This window comes from Lucilia cuprina, chromosome 6 (assembly GCF_022045245.1).
Source record: "Lucilia cuprina isolate Lc7/37 chromosome 6, ASM2204524v1, whole genome shotgun sequence".
NCBI classification, from domain to species: Eukaryota; Metazoa; Arthropoda; class Insecta; order Diptera; family Calliphoridae; genus Lucilia; species Lucilia cuprina.
In genome coordinates, this window is record NC_060954.1 from 34153202 (window position 1) to 34175877 (window position 22676).

Consider the following 22676-nt stretch of genomic DNA (forward strand, 5'->3'; position numbering starts at 1 on the left):
GTACTTTTTTTAGGTTATTCCCGACGCAAACATCGTGAACCTTGTCGCCGAGTGATAACATTCTATATTGGCATGCGCGTTGATAGAATTTATGAGCATCGCATCGTTTGGGATAATAAACTGGCCGATCGTAATAGTGAGCCATTTAGTCAATTGAGTTTTGAGTCTATTAGAGCTGTAAGTTACTTTACGATCTCTTACGTTCATTTTCAGAAACATTTATGCACAATTTTAAATATCGGTCAGACAAAACTACTACTTTCCTAAAATAGTTTTGAAATATCGATAAATTATTAAGAAAGTTCGTATATAACCTGCAATCTGTAATTTAAATATTTTGATAATAATATGCTTGGTCATCAATTGTATATTTATGATTCCAAATATGATACGGAAACTAGTTCAAAATTCAGAATTTTAATCTTTACAAACATGTTCAATAAAAGTTTGTAAAAATATATATTAATACAGGATTTAAGTATTTTTAATATCTTATTACTTATTTTCCCAAAACAGATTGATTCTGCTATGTCAATGACACCCTATTCTGATGAATTCATGGACGCGAAAGTCAATAATATATATAGAGGAGATCCAAATCTAGGAGGTAGTGGTGTTTATGTAAATTTAACAATTAAGGTAAGTTTCTTCTAAATCTAACATTTTTAACATTTTAAATGGATTTCTTGATCTCTTCAATTTTTAATATCTCTATACTAGTTGGATGAAAGCGTTGAAACACTGCGTCCTAATCTACGTACTGACGTTCAAAAACATTTACTAGGAGTACTGCATAGACGCAATAACAATATTGGCAACTCAGTACTTTATGTCAGTTCACCCGAGGGTGCTATATCGGCTTTAAGAGACTTGGATGAATGTCAAATGAGTGAGTTAAACGATTGTCATCCGACAGCTACGTGTGCCAATATTTGGGGCAGTTTCCGTTGCACTTGCCAGGAGGGTACAAAAGATCCTTGGTATGATCAACCTAGTCGTGCGGGAAGAGAATGTCAAACTTGCCCGGAGGCCTATTGCAATAATCGTGGTGTTTGTAGTTACAATGAAGAGGGAAATCAAGTGTGTACCTGTGATTCCAGTCATTATGGAGGACAATGTGAAATTGATGGCGAAGTTTTGGGAGTAGCCATAGGAGCATCAGTTGCTGCAGTTATTATCATTGTACTGACATTAATCTGTTTGATAATGTGGTCACGTAGATGGCAAAGGGAACAAAAGAATGCCATTGGATCACCGGTATTTGGTTATATGAATACAGCACCTTTGAAGTCAGCCGCATTACCACAACCAGGTTATCAAGTTACCTTAGAAGATCGTATGCGTTGGGCACAAATTGCCGATGTTATGGCACAAACCAATCACTATGGGGTAATCGTATAATTTTAAATACATATATTTAAATGAATAATGGCATTGTTATCTCTTTATAGGCTGAACCTATTGGTGGACCTACACGACCTTCATCGGCCATGTTTGCGTATCCTAATTTACAGACATTGGGTACAATGGGTATGGGTACGATTGGTGGGATGTCTATGCAAAGTACTATGCAACAAATGCATCAAAGTAATACCATGGCACCACCAGTTCCCCTACCACGGTATGAGTGCGTATTATTTATTTTGGTCTCGAGTTTCTCGTTATAATGAAATATATGTATTATCTATTTGTACTTACAGTTTGGGGTTAAATTCACGTAACGCCGGTATGAGAACATTAGAAAATTCAAGCTCTAGCGAAGAAGAAGATCGTACCGATTTGTTGGGTCGAAATTTCCAAGTACCACGTCCGAAAAGTCGAAGCAATGGTAGCATAACGGTAAGTTGTAATGTGATTGCTATTAATTTACAATTTTATAATGAATTACCATCTGTTCATTGAGAAATTTTGATTATTTATGCAATTGGTTTAGACATATTCTTTATTCATATGAGACTTCTAAGAGACCAAAATATACATTTCTTAAGGATTAAACTGCGCTTAATCGAAAATGTGGTGGGAATTTCTTAATTATGTTAGATTTCCTTAAAACCGATATATCCGCGGGATATTTCGAATAAAGATATTAAAGCGTAGCTTAATATCTTCTTTAGAAGAATATACCTTGGTTTTTGGGTTTAGATTTCTTTGTATAGATAAGTGTCGATTACTTTTTCGTTTCTTAGTATTATAAATTTCGTAATTCTCTTTTTAAAGCAAATATATCCAATTTGTATCTCGTACTTAATAACTTATTACTTAATATCAGACATTTTTTATGAAAAATCATTAAATGAATTTGTATATTTTTCAGAATCAATCTGGTATTTATTATGATGTTGACTATGAGCCATCGGCCAATGGTATTGGTAGTTCTAGTGTAGATCGCCTATATGGCTCACAGAATCAATCGACAACACATTCGCACATGGGTAATCATCATATACCGGGTCCTCAAGGTATACCCATGAGTACGTATACATCGGGACGAGCACCCAGTAGTTATTACATGAAATAGATCCTTAGTTTTTTATTTAAGTCATATAACACTGAATAATATAAATTAATACTCGTATCGATACGAGTAAATTTGTAATTTGTAGATACATATATTTATAATAAGTTTAACTATTTATATATATTTATACATAAATATCGAGCATTATTCTGTTAATCTAAATATTTACATAACGATATTTATAATGTGTTTTTTGGCAAGATATTGTTGTACGTATTTAAATATATAAATATGTTTAACATTAAGATACTTAAAATCTTTAGTCCTAGTCTCTTAAGAAGATAATGTAAATATTTATAAAGAAATAAATAATTATTTATTATAAATAATATATTTGTTAAGTATTTATCAACATTGTTTAAGTGAATTTATTTAAAAAATATTAAAATATATAAATTATATAATTTAAAATGTGTACTAATCATAATTTTAAAATTATTTCATTAATATAATGCAATGTTCTTAATTTAAACTAATATGAGTAGCTAGAAGTGTAAATAAATAATTTTATGAAAAAAAAATATTTATAAAAAGTAATTCACTTAATTTTAAATTTGTTTGTTTATTAAGATTTGGATCAGAGAATCAATTGAAAGTAGAAGTTCAAATACTTTTAAAAAGTTTATATATCTTGTATTTTTTAGAAATCTAATTCTGTTAATTGGAATTTTTTTTATTACTCGAAATCCTTCTTTCAAATTTTATAAAGATCCATCTGTAATTGGTCTTACTGTTTATAAGTATGAGATCATCAGAAAATATTGATATTGTTGCTGTTACGCTAGAAGTTAGTGCTGCCACTCACTTTTTATTTATCTTACCAAAGTTCCTACAAAAAACTACCATTTTTTTCCTTTAGGGGTTTTGTATAATTGATTTGTTTGGAATTCTAAAAATTCAAGGTTTTTTACGTAATTAGAAAAAAAGGTTTCGCAAAATTTGTCTCAAAATTGTAACCAAAAAAAAAACTTAATAGTATTATATTTGTTATGACCAAGGTAAGGATTTCTATGCAAATGCATGTTTGTAGTCAGTAACACTTTGTATTTCATTTTTTACTGCAGATTTGATATTTACATTATCAGAATTGCTATCAAGCTTTCCACTTTCAGAAATTAAATATATACAAGTTAAAGTTGTCTTGTCTTTAGATTTGCATTCTTATAGTCGTGGTACTATAATACCACTTTAATGGCACCCCCGGTAGGCTAGCGTTCTTGTCTGGTAGACCGGAGGTGGTGGGTTCGATTCGCACCCGTGGCACTGGAGCGCACAATAAACTAAAAACTTTCAAACTGATTAACTAACTAGTACAGAAAGCAGTCTTTAAAACCTCGTATATTTGTTGTCAAAAACTTAAGATCTGAATATCTATTAATATGTACCTTCACAAAGACCGATGTTAACCATTTTCAATAGCCTTCGTCTACAGTACCATAAAATATTATGTGGCAAATTTCATTGAATTATCTCCAAAATTGCGACCTGTAGTTTGATTACAATGTTAACAAGCCCTATTCGGGGGTACATTTGTATGGGGGCTAGGTGAAATAATGGACCGATCTCAACCATTTTCAATAGGGTTCGTCCCTGGTACAATAGAAGATCATGTACCAAATTTCTGAGCCGATTGGTATACTTTAAGGTGGGTATAGGACCAATATTATTGTGCGTTACAAACATCAGCACAAACCCAATATACACTCCCCACTAAAGTGGTGTGGGGTATAAAAAGGAATTTTGTTCTCAAGGGGGGAATTCATCAAGGGGTTACACAGCAAAAAATGGTACTTCCTTGGAAGCAGATTTCTAAGGCAGATAGCAGTTGTTATGAACGACTAAAAAATTTGCATATTTCACAATATTGAATTTGTGCTGATTTCACGGAATTGATTTTATTTATTTTTACATTAATTCATATGTAGTTTAAAATTATCTCACCCTACCAAATTTGGACCAAAATTTAAACCTACCAACCAAACTACCAAAGTTATTTTAGAGTTTTGAAACTACCAATTTTAGTTCAATTTTACCAAAGTGGGAACTCTGGTAGTAGTAGTGAAAAGGTACGTACTACGTAGTTTAACAGTATTGTTAGCTTAGCGATAACTGTTACTAATATTGTAAACATTTGGTAAAAATTTTACTATAATAACAACAGATTATACAAATAACTTTCTATTAAACGATGTTAAATAAAAAAAATATATATAAAAAATATTTATCCATTTAAACAAATATATTTTAAACTTTTCGCAAGTGTTTCACTAAGTAAATGTTTATTATTTTCATAATATTATATATTTTTTATCGAATAAAAATTTAAAAATATATATTAAATTTGCTATGCCCAGTGTGCCATAAAAACAATATAAACACAAAATTTACTTACGATTTTTAAAGATTCTAGATTTCCCCATACGTTTTTTTTTAAGTTTACTTTATATTTAAGATGCCTCGCCAACTATTGCAAGTTCGCCGAATTATCCAAACATAAAGTTTTTTGTGCAAAATTTGAAGGTTCTATCTTTAATTGATTCTAGGTAAAAGATTTTTTATTGAAAAAATTTGGGAACACTAACTATTATATGTTCTCAGTTATAATAATTTTAAATTTTCTTATATGCTAGGTGCCACGCCCTCTATAGCTACGAAGCCAGCTTTTTCGCATATGTTCATATGGATGTGAAATATATATAGCTTTTATTTCTTTTTTTGAGTTTTCGAAATAAAAATAGAGAAAGCTAATTTCGCGCTCACTATTTTCCTGTAAAAGAAATTCTAGACTCCATCGACAACGCCTAGTTAGGGGAAAATGCGACTACGGATACAATTCAATGAGATAAATTCAGCAGCCGTCTACTAATAACTATAGAGAGATAAAAGTAGCTTGGAAATACAATCCGATGAGATGAATATCAATGGGCTAACTAATAATTGTTACCAAAATATTGTAGTAATTGTGATAGGAGCTCTACAAATTACAATTACTTGTAATTGAAGTTTTGTCAATTTAATTATAAGTAATGTGCAATTATGCTATGCTTGTTGACTTTAATTTTATTTATTTCAATCGATACTATGTCATCTAAATGTACATATTTTTAAAATTTTTCGCATTGACAAAAACTGCGATACCGCCCCAACAATGGGCTAAATACGCCAAGAGGATGGGACAGATTCGTCATCGCTCGACATCACAGGGATTACCTGTAATTGACGAATGTCCCCATGGGCAGTTCTGCGGTTTAGTTTAGTTTTTTTCGTGCTTCAAATTATGATATCGATAAAACTATGTCTTATTGTTTAGTATTATTGACATTCTATCACCAACCAATTAATTTTTTCTATCACAAAAACTAAAAAAAATCCACTCAGTGAAATATTTTCACAGTCCTTTGAAAAACATGCTGTCTCTAATCATTTGTATTAAAATAAAAAATGTAAAATGTGTATGTATGTATTTATACCCTACACCACTTTAGTGGGGAGGGTATATTGGGTTTGTGCTGATGTTTGTAACATAGAAAAATATTTGTCCAATACCCACCTAAAAGTATACCAATCGGCTTAGAATCATTTTCTGAGTCGATTAAGCTATGTCCGTCCGTCCGTCTGGCCGGCTGGCTGTCAGACTGGCTGGCTGGCTGTCCATGTAAACCTTGTGTGGAAGATACAGGCCGCAATTTTGAAGATAATTAGATGAAATTTGGCACGCCCGCTTCTTTTGGCCCAAGGACGAAGCCTATTGAAAATGGTTAAAATCGGTCGATTATTTCGACTAGCCCCCATACAACCGTACCCCCCAAATAGGGCCTTTTGGCTTATAATTAATTTAAATGATCTATTATGTTAACAAAAGTCGACAAAACTCAGTCTTATAGAACTTTATATGACACTACCGATTTTTGTAATGATCGGGCTTCATTTGATCCTATCCCCCATACAAACTCCCCTTCAGAAAATGACTTAAAGGTCAAAATTCACTTACAAACACAATTAACACTTTTAAATTCTACATAAATATTATTGAAGAAGACTTAATTCCCCCTACCAACATTTTTAAGGATAGGGCCATATTTTGCCCTACTCCCCTTTGAACCCTCTTGTAAAAAAATCTTTTTTTGCCAAAATAAAAGTAAAAATACTCCGAAATAAAGTTAAAAAAAACAAACCAAATGCTTTATTTTTTTAAATAATCCCCATTTTTAACATACATACTCACAGGTGTAGGGTATTATATAGTCGGCTACGCCCGACTATACATTCATACTTGTTTTCAATTAAAAATGACGTTAAAAAATGCAACTGTGTAATGATAACTGCAAATTTGAAAAATACAACAATTGCAAAAAACTCATGGTTTTTACGACAACTTTTAAATAAATAAACAAATATAATTGACGTTGTTGTAGAGTATTTTATGGCGATAATGGAGATTAAAAAGTTATATAAACTGGACTGAAATGGGATATTGTTAGATTTGCATTTCATTAATCATGAAGTATCTCACAATAATTGTAGGAGTCATAGCTCTTTTGGCTGTTTGCCAAGCTCTTGATTCTGTATGTAATCAAAATTAATTTTTCAATTATAATTTTTCACTTATAAAATATAATTTTTTTTAATAGTCCACAACCGAAGCATCAGATGAAACTGCTGCTGATACTACCAGTGTAAGTTCTACGGAAAGTTCGGAAAGTGCAAGTGAAAGTAGTTCGGAAAGTGCTAGTGAAAATAGTTCGGAAAGTGCCAGTGAGAGTAACTCGGAAAGTACCAGTGAGAGTAATTCGGAAAGTTCCAGTGAGAGTAATTCGGAAAGTTCCAGCGAGAGTAACTCTGAAAGTACCAGTGAGAGTAACTCAGAAAGTTCAACTGAAAATAATCTAGAAGAAAAAGAAAATAGGCCACGACCACCATTTCCACTATTACCATTTCCATTACCACCATTTAAGCCAGGACATCATCATGGAAGACCAGGAGAGCATGATAAAGCAGATAATCATGGAAGACACGAAGAACCTAGAGGTCCACCAGGTTTGCTAGGAAGCCAAGGAGGTTTTGGAGGATTTGGCGGTCCAATTAGTGGACAAGGTTTATTTGGTCGTCTTGGAAATCAAGGAGGTTTTGGTGGCGCTAATAGACCAGGTGGCTTTGGTCGTTTTGGAAATCAAGGAGCTTTTGGTGGCCCTGGAAGACTAGGCTTCGGATTTGGTGGACCTGGTAGATAAACTGTTTTGACTCTTATCAAGTAAACATTAATGTATCTGTTTTTAAAATTTTAATCAATATCATTCAATAAATAACAACACTCTGCAATCAAAAAATACAATTCTATCATAATTATTATCGGAATTGTAGGAATAATTATTTTGACAATAATTATGATCGAGATTTTAGATGTGTTATATAATGTCTTTATCTGTGACTAGTTACGTTAAAGTTAATTCTAAATTCTATATGTATACCTATAAATAGTAAATTATTTGAAACATTTAAACTATAAACTCTAACGTATTCAAAATGTGGCTTTTTAAAACCTAATTATCCCCTTTCTTATGACTACTTTAACTTTTTTAACTTTTTTTCATCTCTCATGTCTGACATTTATATAGTATTTCTGAATAGATTGTACATATACTAATAATTTAATAAATTTACATTCCTTTATTTATATTTTTATAATGTTTAAAAGAAACCCCAAATGAAATATATTATTCAAACAAATTGAAATTGCAATTTATTAGAAATAATTCGTTATAAATTCTACAATATTGTCAAATATATAAAGCACATTTTCCTTTTTGTTCTCATCTTTTTCATAGTTTTCATTATCATTTTCATACTCGCCGTCATCTTCGCCTTCATAGTCGTCTTCATCTTCGCCATCGTCTTCATAATCATCGTCTTGATAATTATATTCATCGTCATCCTCTTCTTCATCTTCGTCACCACCATCATCATCCTCTTCATCATCATAATCGTCATTATTATCATCATCTTTATACTCATAGTCATAATTTGCATCCTCGTCGTCTTCATTAACATCGTTCCCTTTGTCGTCTATACTATTATGATTTTCATTGTTGTTTGGATCTAAAACTTTGGTATCATTCGAATTGGTGTCTTTTTTCTTATCTTCCACGTCTTCATCGGTAGCATGATCTTCATTTTTGTTAGTATCTGGAACTCTGTCAACATTCGAATTCTTGTCTTTATGCTCATCATCGTGTGCTTTAGTCTTTTTATTATTATCCTCATTAACATCCTTATCTTTATCATTATTTTGAGCTAGATTATCATTGTCATAATCTTCATTTTTATCTGTATTAGATTTGTTGTCACCTTCCTCTTTGTTTTCTTTAATATCCTGTCCCATATTGTCATTTTGAGCTTCATTATCATTGTTGTTTGGATTTGGAACTTTGTTATCTTCCACGTCTTCGTCATCATTACCATCATCATACTCATCATCATTTTGAGCTAGATTTCCATTGTCATGATCTTCATTTTTATCTGAATTAGAATTGTTGTCACCCTCCTCTTTATTTTTTTTATGATCGTCTTCTTTAACATCTTTTCCCTTGTCGTCTTTATTCTTTTGAGCTCCATCATCATTGTTGTTTGGATCTGCAACTTTGGTATCATTCGAATTGGTGTCTTTATTCTTATCTTCCTCGTCTTTGTTATCATTACCATCATGGTAATAATCATCCAAATACTTCTCGTCTTCGTCATTATAATTTTTATTCGTGTCTTTTTTCATAAATACGTCTTTGTTATTTTTGTCTTCCTTATTATTTTGAACTTCATTATTAATGTCATGATTTTCATTTCTGTAAGTATCTGAAACGTTGTAATCATTTGAACTCTTGTCTTTTTTCTCATCTTTGTCTTGGTTAGTTTCTTCATCTATATCCACTTCATTCTTATTTTCACGTTTTTCTTCATTTACATCTTTGTTATTTACATCACCATCTTCATCCTCAGCTTTTCTCTTCTCCCTTCTTCTGTTTTGCACTTTTAAATCTTTGTCATTATCCTTAATAGTTCCCGAATCTTGTTTTTTTGGAACTATTCCCGACATTCTTTTAATGGGTTTATTATAAACATTATCTTCAGAATCTTTTACCTCCGTTTTCTTAGAGTTTTCTTTGTGATAATCTTCAAAGTTGTGTTCGACTCCATTATAGCGATCACTATTCAAGAACAATACTGGATTATCACCGTTCCCACTTATTGAATTAGTTTCTGGATGAGTGTTACTGTTATGTTCGCTTCTTCGTTGGGGGTAAGAACAAACAACAGTTAAAACTGTTAAAACGCCTATTGCAATGGATAACTTCATCTTTATTAAATTTTAAAATTAAAACCGTTTTTACTTTTATTTATAAATATATCTTGAAAAAATAAGTCTTTTAAATACAATATATACTTATAAACAGTTAAAGTCACAGTTACTGTAACCAATTGAATTTTTAGAAAATTTTATGTTATATAAATACTTATAACAATTGCAATAAATAAAAATATAACAATTGCAATAAAATCTTAAATAAATTAAACAAATTTTAAAATATCTGGAATATTGAATATTCAAAAAAATAATAAATATTTTAAAAGATATTTTCAGATAACAATTTGTATCGAAGGAATGTAATGTACTATTATTAATATTTGTAATAGAAAATTATTTACGATTAATTAATTAATATTTAAATATTTACAGAAAATTAATTAATTTTTTTTTAAGTTTTTATAAAGTAAATATCAATTAAAAGTTTTTTTCCATACGAACTGGCATATTAAAATTGAAGACAATGTAATTAGGATTGGAAACAGACTTAATTTTAATATTTAATCCATGAACAAATATTATTTAAAATACTCAGTCCTATTAGTAATATATTTATTTATGTACTTATTAAAGATTAATCTAAGCCAATTTTATTATATTTTATATAAACTATTCTTAAACGATCTAGCAATCTATTTGTCTTTTGAAATTGCCATACGTCACGAAAATCTCTCTTTTGATGAGAATCGATCGATGGTCTGATGATCATAAAATTCGGTGGATTTAAATGGAAAGATTTCGAAGAGAGTTATGCTGAATTTCATCGATTTTACTAATGGCTGTTTAGCAATTATGGACCTTTAATGCATTTTCCAAAGATGAATATGTATGGTAAGGAGAATGACTACATAAAACTTTGTTTTGTTTTGATACTTGTATACATTAGGGTGGCCCCCAAAATGGATGTTGCCGGAAAAAAATCAATACATTAAGTACATAAATGTAATTATACCCTACACCACTATAGTGGGGAGGGTATTATACGTTTGTGCTGATGTTTGTAACATACAAAAATATTGGTCCAATACCCACCTTAAAGTATACCGATCGACTCAGAATCATTTTCTGAGTCGATTAAGACATGCCCGTCCGTCTGTCCGGCTGGCTGTCCATGTAAACCTTGTGCGCAAGGTACAGGCCGCAATTTTCAAGATAATTTGATGAAATTTGGACCAAGCATGTTTTTTGGCACAGGGACGAAGCCTATTGAAAATGGTTGAAATCGGTCCATTATTTTACCTAGCCCACATACAACCGTACCTCCCGATTTGAACTTTTTATGCCATAATTACGTCAAATATTCTATTATCTCTCTAAAAATTGGCATAAATAAGTTTTACATAAGTATTTATGACACTGCAGATTTTCGTAAGGATCGGCCCTTATTTGACTCTAGCCCCCATACAAACCCCCCTTCAAAAAATGTCTTAAACGTCTAAAATTGACTTGTAACCATTTGTATCGTAATGAAACTCAACAAAACTAACTGTTATTTAAAAATATATCCTTTTCCCAAATTTACCGAGGATCGGCCCAATTTGACCTATATAAAGCCTCATTTAGAAATTTTAGTTTTTTTATCAATAAATTGCTTAAATATTTTGGAAAAATATTCAACATAAAAGTTTCTTTATAAAAAGTAAAAATTTTAAAAATATACTCATGGTGTAGGGTATTATATGGTCGGTCATGCCCGACTATACTTTCCTACTTGTTTTGAATATTTAACTTTAAAAATATTTTTTTATAAGTTAAGCACTTTATGATTACAAATATAAACCCCAGGACAACAAATTTAAGGAGTGATTTGTTTTTTTGAATTACGATTGTATGAACATCTTAAACCAGGGGTTCTCATCGTTTTTTTCTTTCTATATGCTCTTACAAAACAATTAATATCGATATTATCATGTATATATAAAAAGTATGAATGTATAGTCGGGCATTGTCGACCATATGATACCCTACACCAGTCAGTATTTTAAAAATGGGGATTATTTAAAAAACTTTATTCCGGAATATTTTTAACTTTTTTGGCAAAAAAAGAGATTTTTACAAGAGGGCTCAAAGGGGGTGGGGGAAAATATGGCCCTATCCTTATAAATGTTGGTTGGGGAAGTTTAGTCTACTTCAAAAATATTTATGTAGAATTTAAAAGTGTATTTAGTGCAGCCAAGCGCAGAAAGAGAAACTGTTATTGTAGTGGTGAGAAAATGCAAAAAACACTTAGAAAAAATATTTCCTAATATCAGCACAAACAAAATATAACCTCCCCGCTAAAGTGTATTTTAAATTTCTTTGCTATACCAAATTTTATAAGTTGATTGCATTAAATTTAATATGATTTTAAGGTCCTTGTATGGAGCTTGGTTAATATTTGATCGGTAGAGAATATTTGTAAAATTTCAGCTCTTTTGAACCTTAATCAGAGGTTTGAATGAACAGAATGGAACCTAATTAGTAGTCAATTTAAAGTAAGTTGTTGTGAACTTAAAGTCTTTAGCGAGTTCTTGCTGAGAATGTCACCATATAATACCATATTTACATCGAAAATCAAGATTTTCTTCTAAGAGTTTTTAGTAGAATACTTTTTTTATACTTCCTTCTAGAAACGTTTTACTAGCTTTAATGATTATATCATGATGTAATAAGTACGTGATACATTCCGGTATACATAATCCATTTTAGATAAGTGTTAATATTTATAATTATGTCTTTTGTAAATACAATTGTTCAAATAAAAACTTATCTATATTAATATATTTTCATTTAAGTACCTAAAATGCACTTGTTCTAATATTATTTATTATAACAAATGCTATATCCATTTGTAACTAAATATTGAATTTTTATCTAATGACAATAGATAATAGATAGTTCAATTGGTATAAAACCATATCAGATTCACATTAAAGATTTAACAAACAACCATGAAAGTTCTCATTGCAATTGCAGTTGTTTTGGCCATTCTAGCCCTAAACCAAGCTCAAGTAAGGAAATATGTATAAATCCTTACATATTTATAAGAATATATATACATTCATATATAGGAAGAATCTAATCACGCTGAACAATCTGAAGAAGAGTCCTTACCAGCACCATTTTCTGACGAATCTTCTGATGATATTGACCACTAAGACCTGAAGGACCTGAAAGGTCTCCAAGACCCGGCAGACCTGGTAGAATTATCTGTAGATATCGTATCCCAAGGCCTCAGCTTAATAATGATCCATAAGCTGACAATGGAAATTTTAAAGGAACTCCCCATCGACCATCACGTATTCCATTATTTTAAACAGGGAATTCATAAATGCATTTTGGCTTATGGAAAATGGATATACAATTTTCTTTTAGATTAAAATAATTTCATTAAATATAATATACACAAGATAAACATTTTTGTCTTAAGTACTGATATTTGTTAGATCTGATTTAGATTCCACTTAAAAGAAAGGACTGATATCAAAAACTTGTATTGCGGCTATGCCGTTTAATCTTATATATCCACCATCAAAGTATATGTTCTAAATTTTAAGTGATCAATCTATTCTTTCGAAAATGTAGTGTGCGCTAAGTACAATTTCACACCAGAAAACTTATTTTTTTCGTGTGAGAGCCGGGATGGCATAATTAGTACGATGGTACTTTTTTGATACTATTTGATGTGCAAAAGTACCGTGATACTCCGGAGTCTTATTTGATGCTTTTAGGGATACAATCTCAATATCTGATTATCGTTTAACCGGTAGTAAATCTGTCTGATAAAATAATTTTTATACCCACCATCAAAAAAGATGGGGTTTGTAACACATCGAAATATTGGTCATAGACCCATAAAAGTATATAAATTCTGGGTCCTTATTAAATTCTAAGACGATCTAGATATGTCCGTCTGTCTGTCTGTTGAAATCATGAAAGGGACCACACGGGAAGAGCTAGACAGTTGAAATTTCGCATAATAATAGCGCCCATACAGAAAACAGCATCAACGAGCGTAACTGCTTTAGCAGCACGAGTATAGCGATGAAATTCGACATGAAGAAGTTTCATATAAGTTAGACGCTTCTATAAGATTAATCAGCGCTGAGAACGAATATATTTTAGAAATTACAAACTTTTAGTAAATAAAAAATATTTTAGTACTTTGCGATCCAAAAAAGTACCCTCAGCAATATTTTTTGATACTGAGACAAAATCTCTTTTTCCATCCCTGTGTGAGAGAAAGAAATATCAACCATCTCTTTTTCTAAAACACAAAATCAATAGTTTCCCAAGAAAGTTTTTAGCTAATATCTCGCTTATTATGCGCCGTAAGCGTTTTAATGTTATTATAATTTCTATATAGAATTGAATTTTTACCGTCGAGAAGTTTTCACTGTAATGTAAAAGAGAGTTTAGGTGTCCTTATACCATGTTTTTATATAATTTTTAACATGGAGCTGTCTGCACTATTTGACATTGAACTATATTCTATAAATTTACTTTTAACCTTTTGGAAGTAAAATATTTTATTTACAAAGTTAAAATTAAAGACAATAAATTTACAGAATAATAAGCATCACGATACAAACAACAAAATAAATAAGAGATTTTATTCTATTTGTACCGACTTTATCGCAATAATGATATTAATACGATATTTTTGAGCGTTAAAATAACAGTCAAAATAATATTTTTATATCCACCATCACAAAATATGAGGGTATATTGTTTTTATCATTCTGTTTGTAACACATTGAAATCTATTGTCTATCCATGTCCGTCCGTCTGTTGAAAACACGATAGAGTCTAAAAAGCAATAGCTAGGGGGTTGAAATTCTGCACACATATTTTTAGTTTAGTTTTATGAGTATCGATAAATAATTGACCCTACTCCCATATAAGGATCCTTTCAGCTTGTAATTTTATGAGGATCGGTATATACTTCACCTTTTCCCAGTTACTTAAACGCTAACTGTCCTTAAAACACGAGTATAGCAAAGAAATCTTTTTACCAAATCTTATGTAAATCGGTTCATAATTGATCAAAAAATTGCTTTAACGATTTTTTATAAACATGTTTTATAGAAACAAACAGAGAAAAGAGATGGTGGGCATATAATTCAGCATGGCTTAACATAACACTGTTACTTTTTCAAATCATTGAATTTGAAATTACGCAAAAAAGTAAGAAGATCGGCATTACATACGAATGTGAAGCACCTGAACAAATATTATATACTAAATAAATGTTTAACTTAGTTAATATGCATGTTAAATAAAATGACAATATTATCTTATTCTAGTATTTCATTTATACTCAAAATCTTCTCTCGGTCATAAGCCAGGCCCTAGTAAAACATTTAATTATTAAATGTTTACATAACTCGACAAAAGTTTTATTTCATATTGAGGGTACTTACATTTATGCATATGTGAAACTAATTTTGATTAGGTCCAACATATTATATATTAAGTGATTTTCGGATGTGGACCTCGAGCGGGTGCTATGACTTATTATGAGGTATTAAGTACTAATTCCTAATTAATATAATGACGAATTATCAATTGATGTCGAAATGATGGCGAAATATCCCGGCATTGAAAAATCAGTTTCGATGACATACCTTAAAGCCGTGATACACGATTGTCAGATCTTTCAACGTTGTCAGTGAAATGTCCAGAAGATGTCCAATAATCGTCTGAAGTTACAATTTTTCTTTTGCAACATTGTCAAATAAAGCATTACCGAAAATATTGCAAGGCAAAATTTGTAAAATGACAGGATTATTAGACATTTTCTGTGCATTTTATTGCCGACGTTGTAAGATCTAACAACCGTGTATACATAGTATAATACACATTTATTTGCGGTATAGCAATAATGGAACTTTTTCTTCCCTTAAAAGTAAGTTTTTTTAGTTTACTATTGAAAATAAAACTCAAGTATAACTTTTATGCAATATTTATTTAATTATGTACTAGTTTTCAGTTCTATAATTATTTTCCAGTATCTAAATGGAATCCGATACCGAAAACTGGTGTACGTTTTGGTGGTCTAGGATGTCCATGTTTGTGGTGATGGTGATGTTCACTTTGACCTTCATCGGCTTGTGGTTCTTCTGACGGTTGTGCTTCTTCTGACGGTTGTGCTTCTTCCGATTCGGATGGTTCCGATTGTGGAGCTTGAGCAGCATCATCCTATTTATACATGTATAAAATTTTTAATACAACAGTTCCTCTATAAACTAATTTAAAATCTCCTTAAATATTTTGTTACCTGAGCTTGAGCTAAAGCCAAGATAGCTAAAACTCCCACGACTAATATAATACACTTCATGATTAATTTTTTCTTTATAAATTAATTATTAAAAATTTTCACTTTATATATACAATTTTTGTATATAAAAATTATATAATTTTATGAGAAAAAAAAAGAAATTATTATGACTAATTATGTCTAATTGTTATAGGATGAAAATTAATATAATAATTATTAATTGAAATAGTAATTGTTCTATTAATTGCATAGTTAAATAAAAGATGATAATAAATTGAATTGTTAAAAAAACACATTAGTTATATTTACAGTTTATATTTCATATCATATTTCATATAGATAGATATATCTATCTATATGAAATATGATATGAAATATAAACTGTAAATATAACTAATGTGTTTTTTTAACAATTCAATTTATTATCATCTTTTATTTAACTATGCAATTAATAGAACAATTACTATTTCAATTAATAATTATTATATTAATTTTCATCCTATAACAATTAGACATAATTAGTCATAATAATTTCTTTTTTTTTCTCATAAAATTATATAATTTTTATATACAAAAATTGTATATATAAAGTGAAAATTTTTAATAATTAATTTATAAAGAAAAAATTAATCATGAAGTGTATTATATTAGTCGTGGGAGTTTTAGCTATCTTGGCTTTAGCTCAAGCTCAGGTTACAAAATATTTAAGGAGATTTTAAATTAGTTTATAGAGGAACTGTTGTATTAAAAATTTTATACATGTATAAATAGGATGATGCTGCTCAAGCTCCACAATCGGAACCATCCGAATCGGAAGAAGCACAACCGTCAGAAGAAGCACAACCGTCAGAAGAACCACAAGCCGATGAAGGTCAAAGTGAACATCACCATCACCACAAACATGGACATCCTAGACCACCAAAACGTACACCAGTTTTCGGTATCGGATTCCATTTAGATACTGGAAAATAATTATAGAACTGAAAACTAGTACATAATTAAATAAATATTGCATAAAAGTTATTCTTGAGTTTTATTTTCAATAGTAAACTAAAAAAACTTACTTTTAAGGGAAGAAAAAGTTCCATTATTGCTATACCGCAAATAAATGTGTATTATACTATGTATACACGGTTGTTAGATCTTACAACGTCGGCAATAAAATGCACAGAAAATGTCTAATAATCCTGTCATTTTACAAATTTTGCCTTGCAATATTTTCGGTAATGCTTTATTTGACAATGTTGCAAAAGAAAAATTGTAACTTCAGACGATTATTGGACATCTTCTGGACATTTCACTGACAACGTTGAAAGATCTGACAATCGTGTATCACGGCTTTAAGGTATGTCATCGAAACTGATTTTTCAATGCCGGGATATTTCGCCATCATTTCGACATCAATTGATAATTCGTCATTATATTAATTAGGAATTAGTACTTAATACCTCATAATAAGTCATAGCACCCGCTCGAGGTCCACATCCGAAAATCACTTAATATATAATATGTTGGACCTAATCAAAATTAGTTTCACATATGCATAAATGTAAGTACCCTCAATATGAAATAAAACTTTTGTCGAGTTATGTAAACATTTAATAATTAAATGTTTTACTAGGGCCTGGCTTATGACCGAGAGAAGATTTTGAGTATAAATGAAATACTAGAATAAGATAATATTGTCATTTTATTTAACATGCATATTAACTAAGTTAAACATTTATTTAGTATATAATATTTGTTCAGGTGCTTTCACATTCGTATGTAATGCCGATCTTCTTACTTTTTTGCGTAATTTCAAATTCAATGATTTGAAAAAGTAACAGTGTTATGTTAAGCCATGCTGAATTATATGCCCACCATCTCTTTTCTCTGTTTGTTTCTATAAAACATGTTTATAAAAAATCGTTAAAGCAATTTTTTGATCAATTATGAACCGATTTACATAAGATTTGGTAAAAAGATTTCTTTGCTATACTCGTGTTTTAAGGACAGTTAGCGTTTAAGTAACTGGGAAAAGGGTGAAGTATATACCGATCCTCATAAAATTACAAGCTGAAAGGATCCTTATATGGGAGTAGGGTCAATTATTTATCGATACTCATAAAACTAAACTAAAAATATGTGTGCAGAATTTCACCCCCTAGCTATTGCTTTTTAGACTCTATCGTGTTTTCAACAGACGGACGGACATGGATAGACAATAGATTTCAATGTGTTACAAACAGAATGATAAAAAACAATATACCCTCATATTTTGTGATGGTGGATATAAAAATATTATTTTGACTGTTATTTTAACGCTCAAAAATATATTAATATCATTATTGCGATAAAGTCGGTACAAATAGAATAAAATCTCTTATTTATTTTGTTGTTTGTATCGTGATGCTTATTATTCTGTAAATTTATTGTCTTTAATTTTAACTTTGTAAATAAAATATTTTACTTCCAAAAGGTTAAAAGTAAATTTATAGAATATAGTTCAATGTCAAATAGTGCAGACAGCTCCATGTTAAAAATTATATAAAAACATGGTATAAGGACACCTAAACTCTCTTTTACATTACAGTGAAAACTTCTCGACGGTAAAAATTCAATTCTATATAGAAATTATAATAACATTAAAACGCTTACGGCGCATAATAAGCGAGATATTAGCTAAAAACTTTCTTGGGAAACTATTGATTTTGTGTTTTAGAAAGAGAGATGGTTTATATTCGTTTTCAGCGCTGATTAATCTGATAGAAGCGTCTAACTTATATGAAACTTCTTCATATATATATATATATATATATATATATATATTATATATATATATATATATATAATAATCTTTCAATCAGTGTTACCCAGGAATGTTATATCCGAAATAACATCACTTCCAAGATACTTGGATTGTTTCATTATTCCAAGAGGTCTTATGGGATTCTCTCACCCATATTTTTAGTTCAGCTTTTGTTGCGTCGAATGGTTTTGCGTTTGTCAGTTAAACTGCCTCGATTTCTCTTCCCTTTAAGGCTATTATATTCGTCCTTTCGTTACCGGTTACTCCCGAGTGGGCTGGTACCCATATGATGTGAACTTTACCCCTAGGAGAGTTAAAGCTTTGCTTATTTAATACTGTCTTAGATTTAGTTCCATCTCCCAATATCGCCCTAATTGTCTTCTGGTAAATATATGTATTCATATACATCTAAGTCCAGAAATATGTTTATATGTACCACATCATCCTTTTACTAAAGTAATTTTAAAATACGACATTTGCATATTGCTCATTTACTACATCAAAAAACTAATTTGGATTAAGACCAAAGAAGAGAAATGAAAAATATTTTTATATATTTCATTATCTAGCCGTGTGTTAGAATTTTAAACCGACTGAATAGTTGTTTAGTTTTTAACAAGATCTTTCAAGATGATCTAAATTATTTATACATGGGTGAGCTATTAAGCTAAAATGCGAACTACATAGCTAATTTGGTTAACCATTAAATTGCAATATTGCAAAAATATAAAACCACTGGTTATTATCTTAATAGAATAAGGATCCGAATTGAATTAAATAATAATTTATTCTTCTAAACAAATTAATAAAAATTTAAAATATTTGCATGATAAAAACTTTTATTTATAGCTTTATAAGTTTATTTCAATAATAATAATACCCTTCAGTAGTAGTGATGTATTCATTATCATTATCAGGAGGAGAATTTATTTCAATTATAGTATTACCATTTCCAATTTTACTATTAGTTATAAGAATAACATGTTGCCGATCAGAATTTTCTTCATTTGGTTGTTCCGATTCAGCATTTGGTTCATCATGTTGTTCCAAAACTGTATCAGGCAGTGGTCGTGGATGAGGTTTAAAGTGTGGTGCTTCAACAGGATTATCACCTTCGTGAGATAAGGCATTAGCCTGAGCTAAAGCTAGAAGTGACAAAGTACCGACAATTACTAAAAAAAACTTCATGATTTTTAATCGTGATAACTTTGTATAATTTCGCATATGTTTTTATACCAAATCGAAATGCTACTAATATATTTAAATGTGACTTTAATTTATCTGAACTAAATTAACAAATATTTTACAACGATAAACATTTTATTAATTAGTTACATTCATATTAATTATTTTTGTTTTTATAATTAACTATTTCTTTTAAAGTTGTGCTTTCGTTTACAACTGCGTAAAATATTTTATTTGTAATTCATATCAGTATTTTAGTAAATATGTAAATAATTAATTAGGTTTAAACTTAAATTTAATACCGAATATAATACGCACCATCAAAAAAGATAGAAAAATTAGTTATAGACCCAAGTATGTAGTATGTTCTGGGTCCTTATTAAATTCTAAGACGATTCTAAGACTCTCATTACTAGCTTAAAAATACATGCATACAGATGACATTTGAATTCAACATATTCTACGCAAACAAGTTTTATATGAATCATAGGATCGGTCAATATGTAACCCTACCCTATATATTAGGTCCCTTTCTCTTTAACGCTAACTACTGATTTAGAACTACAGTAAAGCGATAACACCCTCCGACAAAAAGAGAAAAAATTCGTTAGACAAGAACCGGATGATATACGTCTGATGCTATAAATTTAAGGAAAAAAATTTGCTTATTTAATTTTAATTTAGGATGAAAATCTGTCAAAAATGTCTTTTAAAATTCTAATCCTTAAAATTAGTAATATTATTTTTTCAACAAAATATTGAAAGATTTTTTTATACATCTTTTGATCCTAACAGAATTAACTAAAACAAGTAAGAGTGCTATATTCGGCTGTGCCGAATCTTATATATCCTTCACCATAGTGTATTTTAAACATATTAGTTTTATAAATTTTAAAATTTCCCCGTCTACATTATTACTAAACCAAAAGAAAAACAAAATGAACAACAACAACGCTAAACGAAATAAAAAACAAAATTCACAAGGCATCTAAAACAACAGACATCTATACACACATAACGAAAAACACAGAAAAACAAAAACAAAATGAACAACGCAATAAAACCAACCTACATCAAAATATACGAACAGAATTTACAAAAACAAAACAAAAAGAAAATACACAACTCAATGACGCCAACAGCATCCAAATATAAAAATACACAGCTGAATAAAACCAAATACATCTACACACGCACATGTACATCTTGAAAGCATGTCTAACTGAATTATTGAAGATTCGGATCTCGCCGACATCTGGGGACCTCTAAAAACTGATTTCAACAGACAGACGGGCATGGCTTAATCGACTCCAGGATCCAGAATATATATAATTTATAGGGTCGGAAAATTATATTATAGAAATTACAAACGGAATGACAAACTTGTATATACCCTTCTCACGAACGTGAAGGGTATAATAACACTAAATATTTTACAACTCTTTTTGTTAACGTGATATCAAATTTGGCATTGTTTAATCAGTAGAAGTGTTTTTAAATATTTTTTTGAAAAATGTACTTCTTAAAACTTTGAAGTCCTTTAAAAGGGACACAGGATCACGAAATGAAAAACTAAAACTGCTTTTTCTCCGGTTCGTGTCTAATTTTGAGTGGCAATGAATTTTGACATAAACATGGTCTAAGCAAACGGATAATTATGTGCACAATTGTATGGTAATCTGTTCATAATTGACGTCCCTCTGATAAGGATTGGTCTATAACCGACCTTAGCCCCTGTATAAGGTTCCCTTCAGGAAATGATTTTGGTGATTTAAAATATTCGTATTTAAAAATACGATCGATGAAATTTGACATTAGCATTTTATGTACACAATTTTATGAGAATCTGGTCATAAAACAAAAAATCTTTACTAAGACTACATTAAGATTAAATTGGTCCCACGAATTGCCATCACATTGTGTTATAAGAAAATTATTAGGCCTACAATCTATAAATGATCGTAGATCTTATTTTTCAATAATGTTTGTATAAAATGTTTTATCTAATGTAATAAATTGTTCTGAAATTAAAGAGCATTTCAATTATATTGTCCACCTAGGGATTTGAGGACTTATTGCATGTTTGTGGAGTCTGTTCATAGAACTAATTATGCGGAAAATGAGCCTATTACAAGATGCTTACACTTATGTAATTGCTTTGCTTCTCATTTAAATATTAATGTAAATAAGATTTTATTTAACTATTTTAATTAATAATTTAGTAATCTCTAGGAATATGATTCTGTAGATGAAATAAATAAATAAATAAATAAATAAATAAATAAATAAATAAATAAAAAAATAAATAAAAAAATAATTTAAGTCTTCATAACAGGTCCCCTTCAGAAAATTTATTTAAAAATTCAATGAAATTCGAAACAAATAAAAGTTATACAAACCGAAATATTAGTGTTGATCCAAAACTTTCATCATTTCAAAAATATTTCGTGAAATATTGCGTCTAATATTTGCATAAATATTCTCTATTTATAAATATATTCTTTATTAAGTACTCAAAGTGACGAATAAAGTCAACGAAACCCAAAAAACTTTTCAGATCTAAACT

General features: G+C 29.9%; 3 protein-coding genes and 1 long non-coding RNA gene across 7 annotated transcripts in view; 3 read left to right on the forward strand and 1 right to left on the reverse strand.

Annotated features, from left to right (window-relative positions):
* LOC111686515 (flocculation protein FLO11) overlaps window positions 1–3039 on the forward strand; it is a 49847-nt gene extending 46808 nt beyond the window's left edge. For 2 of the 4 annotated variants that reach the window (XM_046953651.1, XM_046953653.1), the window contains 6 exons: window positions 14–177; window positions 517–639; window positions 721–1389; window positions 1452–1627; window positions 1701–1839; window positions 2315–3039. In XM_046953651.1, coding sequence (XP_046809607.1) covers window positions 14–177; window positions 517–639; window positions 721–1389; window positions 1452–1627; window positions 1701–1839; window positions 2315–2518 — 1475 coding nt within the window. In that variant the 3' untranslated portion in view covers window positions 2519–3039. The remainder of the gene's footprint in view (window positions 1–13; window positions 178–516; window positions 640–720; window positions 1390–1451; window positions 1628–1700; window positions 1840–2314) is intronic. The other 2 variants (XM_046953652.1, XM_046953654.1) reach the window with 1 other exon arrangement.
* Window positions 3040–6999: 3960 nt separating this feature from the next.
* Window positions 7000–7845, forward strand: LOC111686602 (WW domain-containing protein C660.06-like). Its single transcript, XM_023448973.2, has 2 exons — window positions 7000–7083; window positions 7150–7845. Exons 1-2 carry the CDS (start codon window positions 7018–7020, stop codon window positions 7747–7749), a joined length of 666 nt encoding a protein of 221 aa, XP_023304741.2. The 5' UTR covers window positions 7000–7017; the 3' UTR covers window positions 7750–7845.
* Window positions 7846–8223: 378 nt separating this feature from the next.
* LOC111686677 (uncharacterized protein DDB_G0290685-like) lies at window positions 8224–9902 on the reverse strand. The gene has a single exon (XM_023449044.2). It carries the CDS (start codon window positions 9864–9866, stop codon window positions 8262–8264), a length of 1605 nt encoding a protein of 534 aa, XP_023304812.2. The 5' UTR covers window positions 9867–9902; the 3' UTR covers window positions 8224–8261.
* A 2895-nt stretch (window positions 9903–12797) lies between these two features.
* On the forward strand, window positions 12798–13209 carry LOC111686686. Its single transcript, XR_002762792.2, has 2 exons — window positions 12798–12865; window positions 12926–13209. It is a non-coding gene; the product is annotated as an uncharacterized LOC111686686 (long non-coding RNA).
* The last annotated feature ends 9467 nt before the right edge of the window (window positions 13210–22676 follow it).

Coding starts and splice junctions, on each gene's coding strand:
- LOC111686602 (XM_023448973.2), top strand. CDS start 7,018: ATGAAGTATCTCACAATAATTGTAGGAGTCATAGCTCTTTTGGCTGTT. Junction 7,084..7,149: donor TTTGCCAAGCTCTTGATTCT/GTATGTAATCAA, acceptor TTTTTTTAATAG/TCCACAACCGAAGCATCAGA.
- LOC111686677 (XM_023449044.2), bottom strand. CDS start 9,866: ATGAAGTTATCCATTGCAATAGGCGTTTTAACAGTTTTAACTGTTGTT.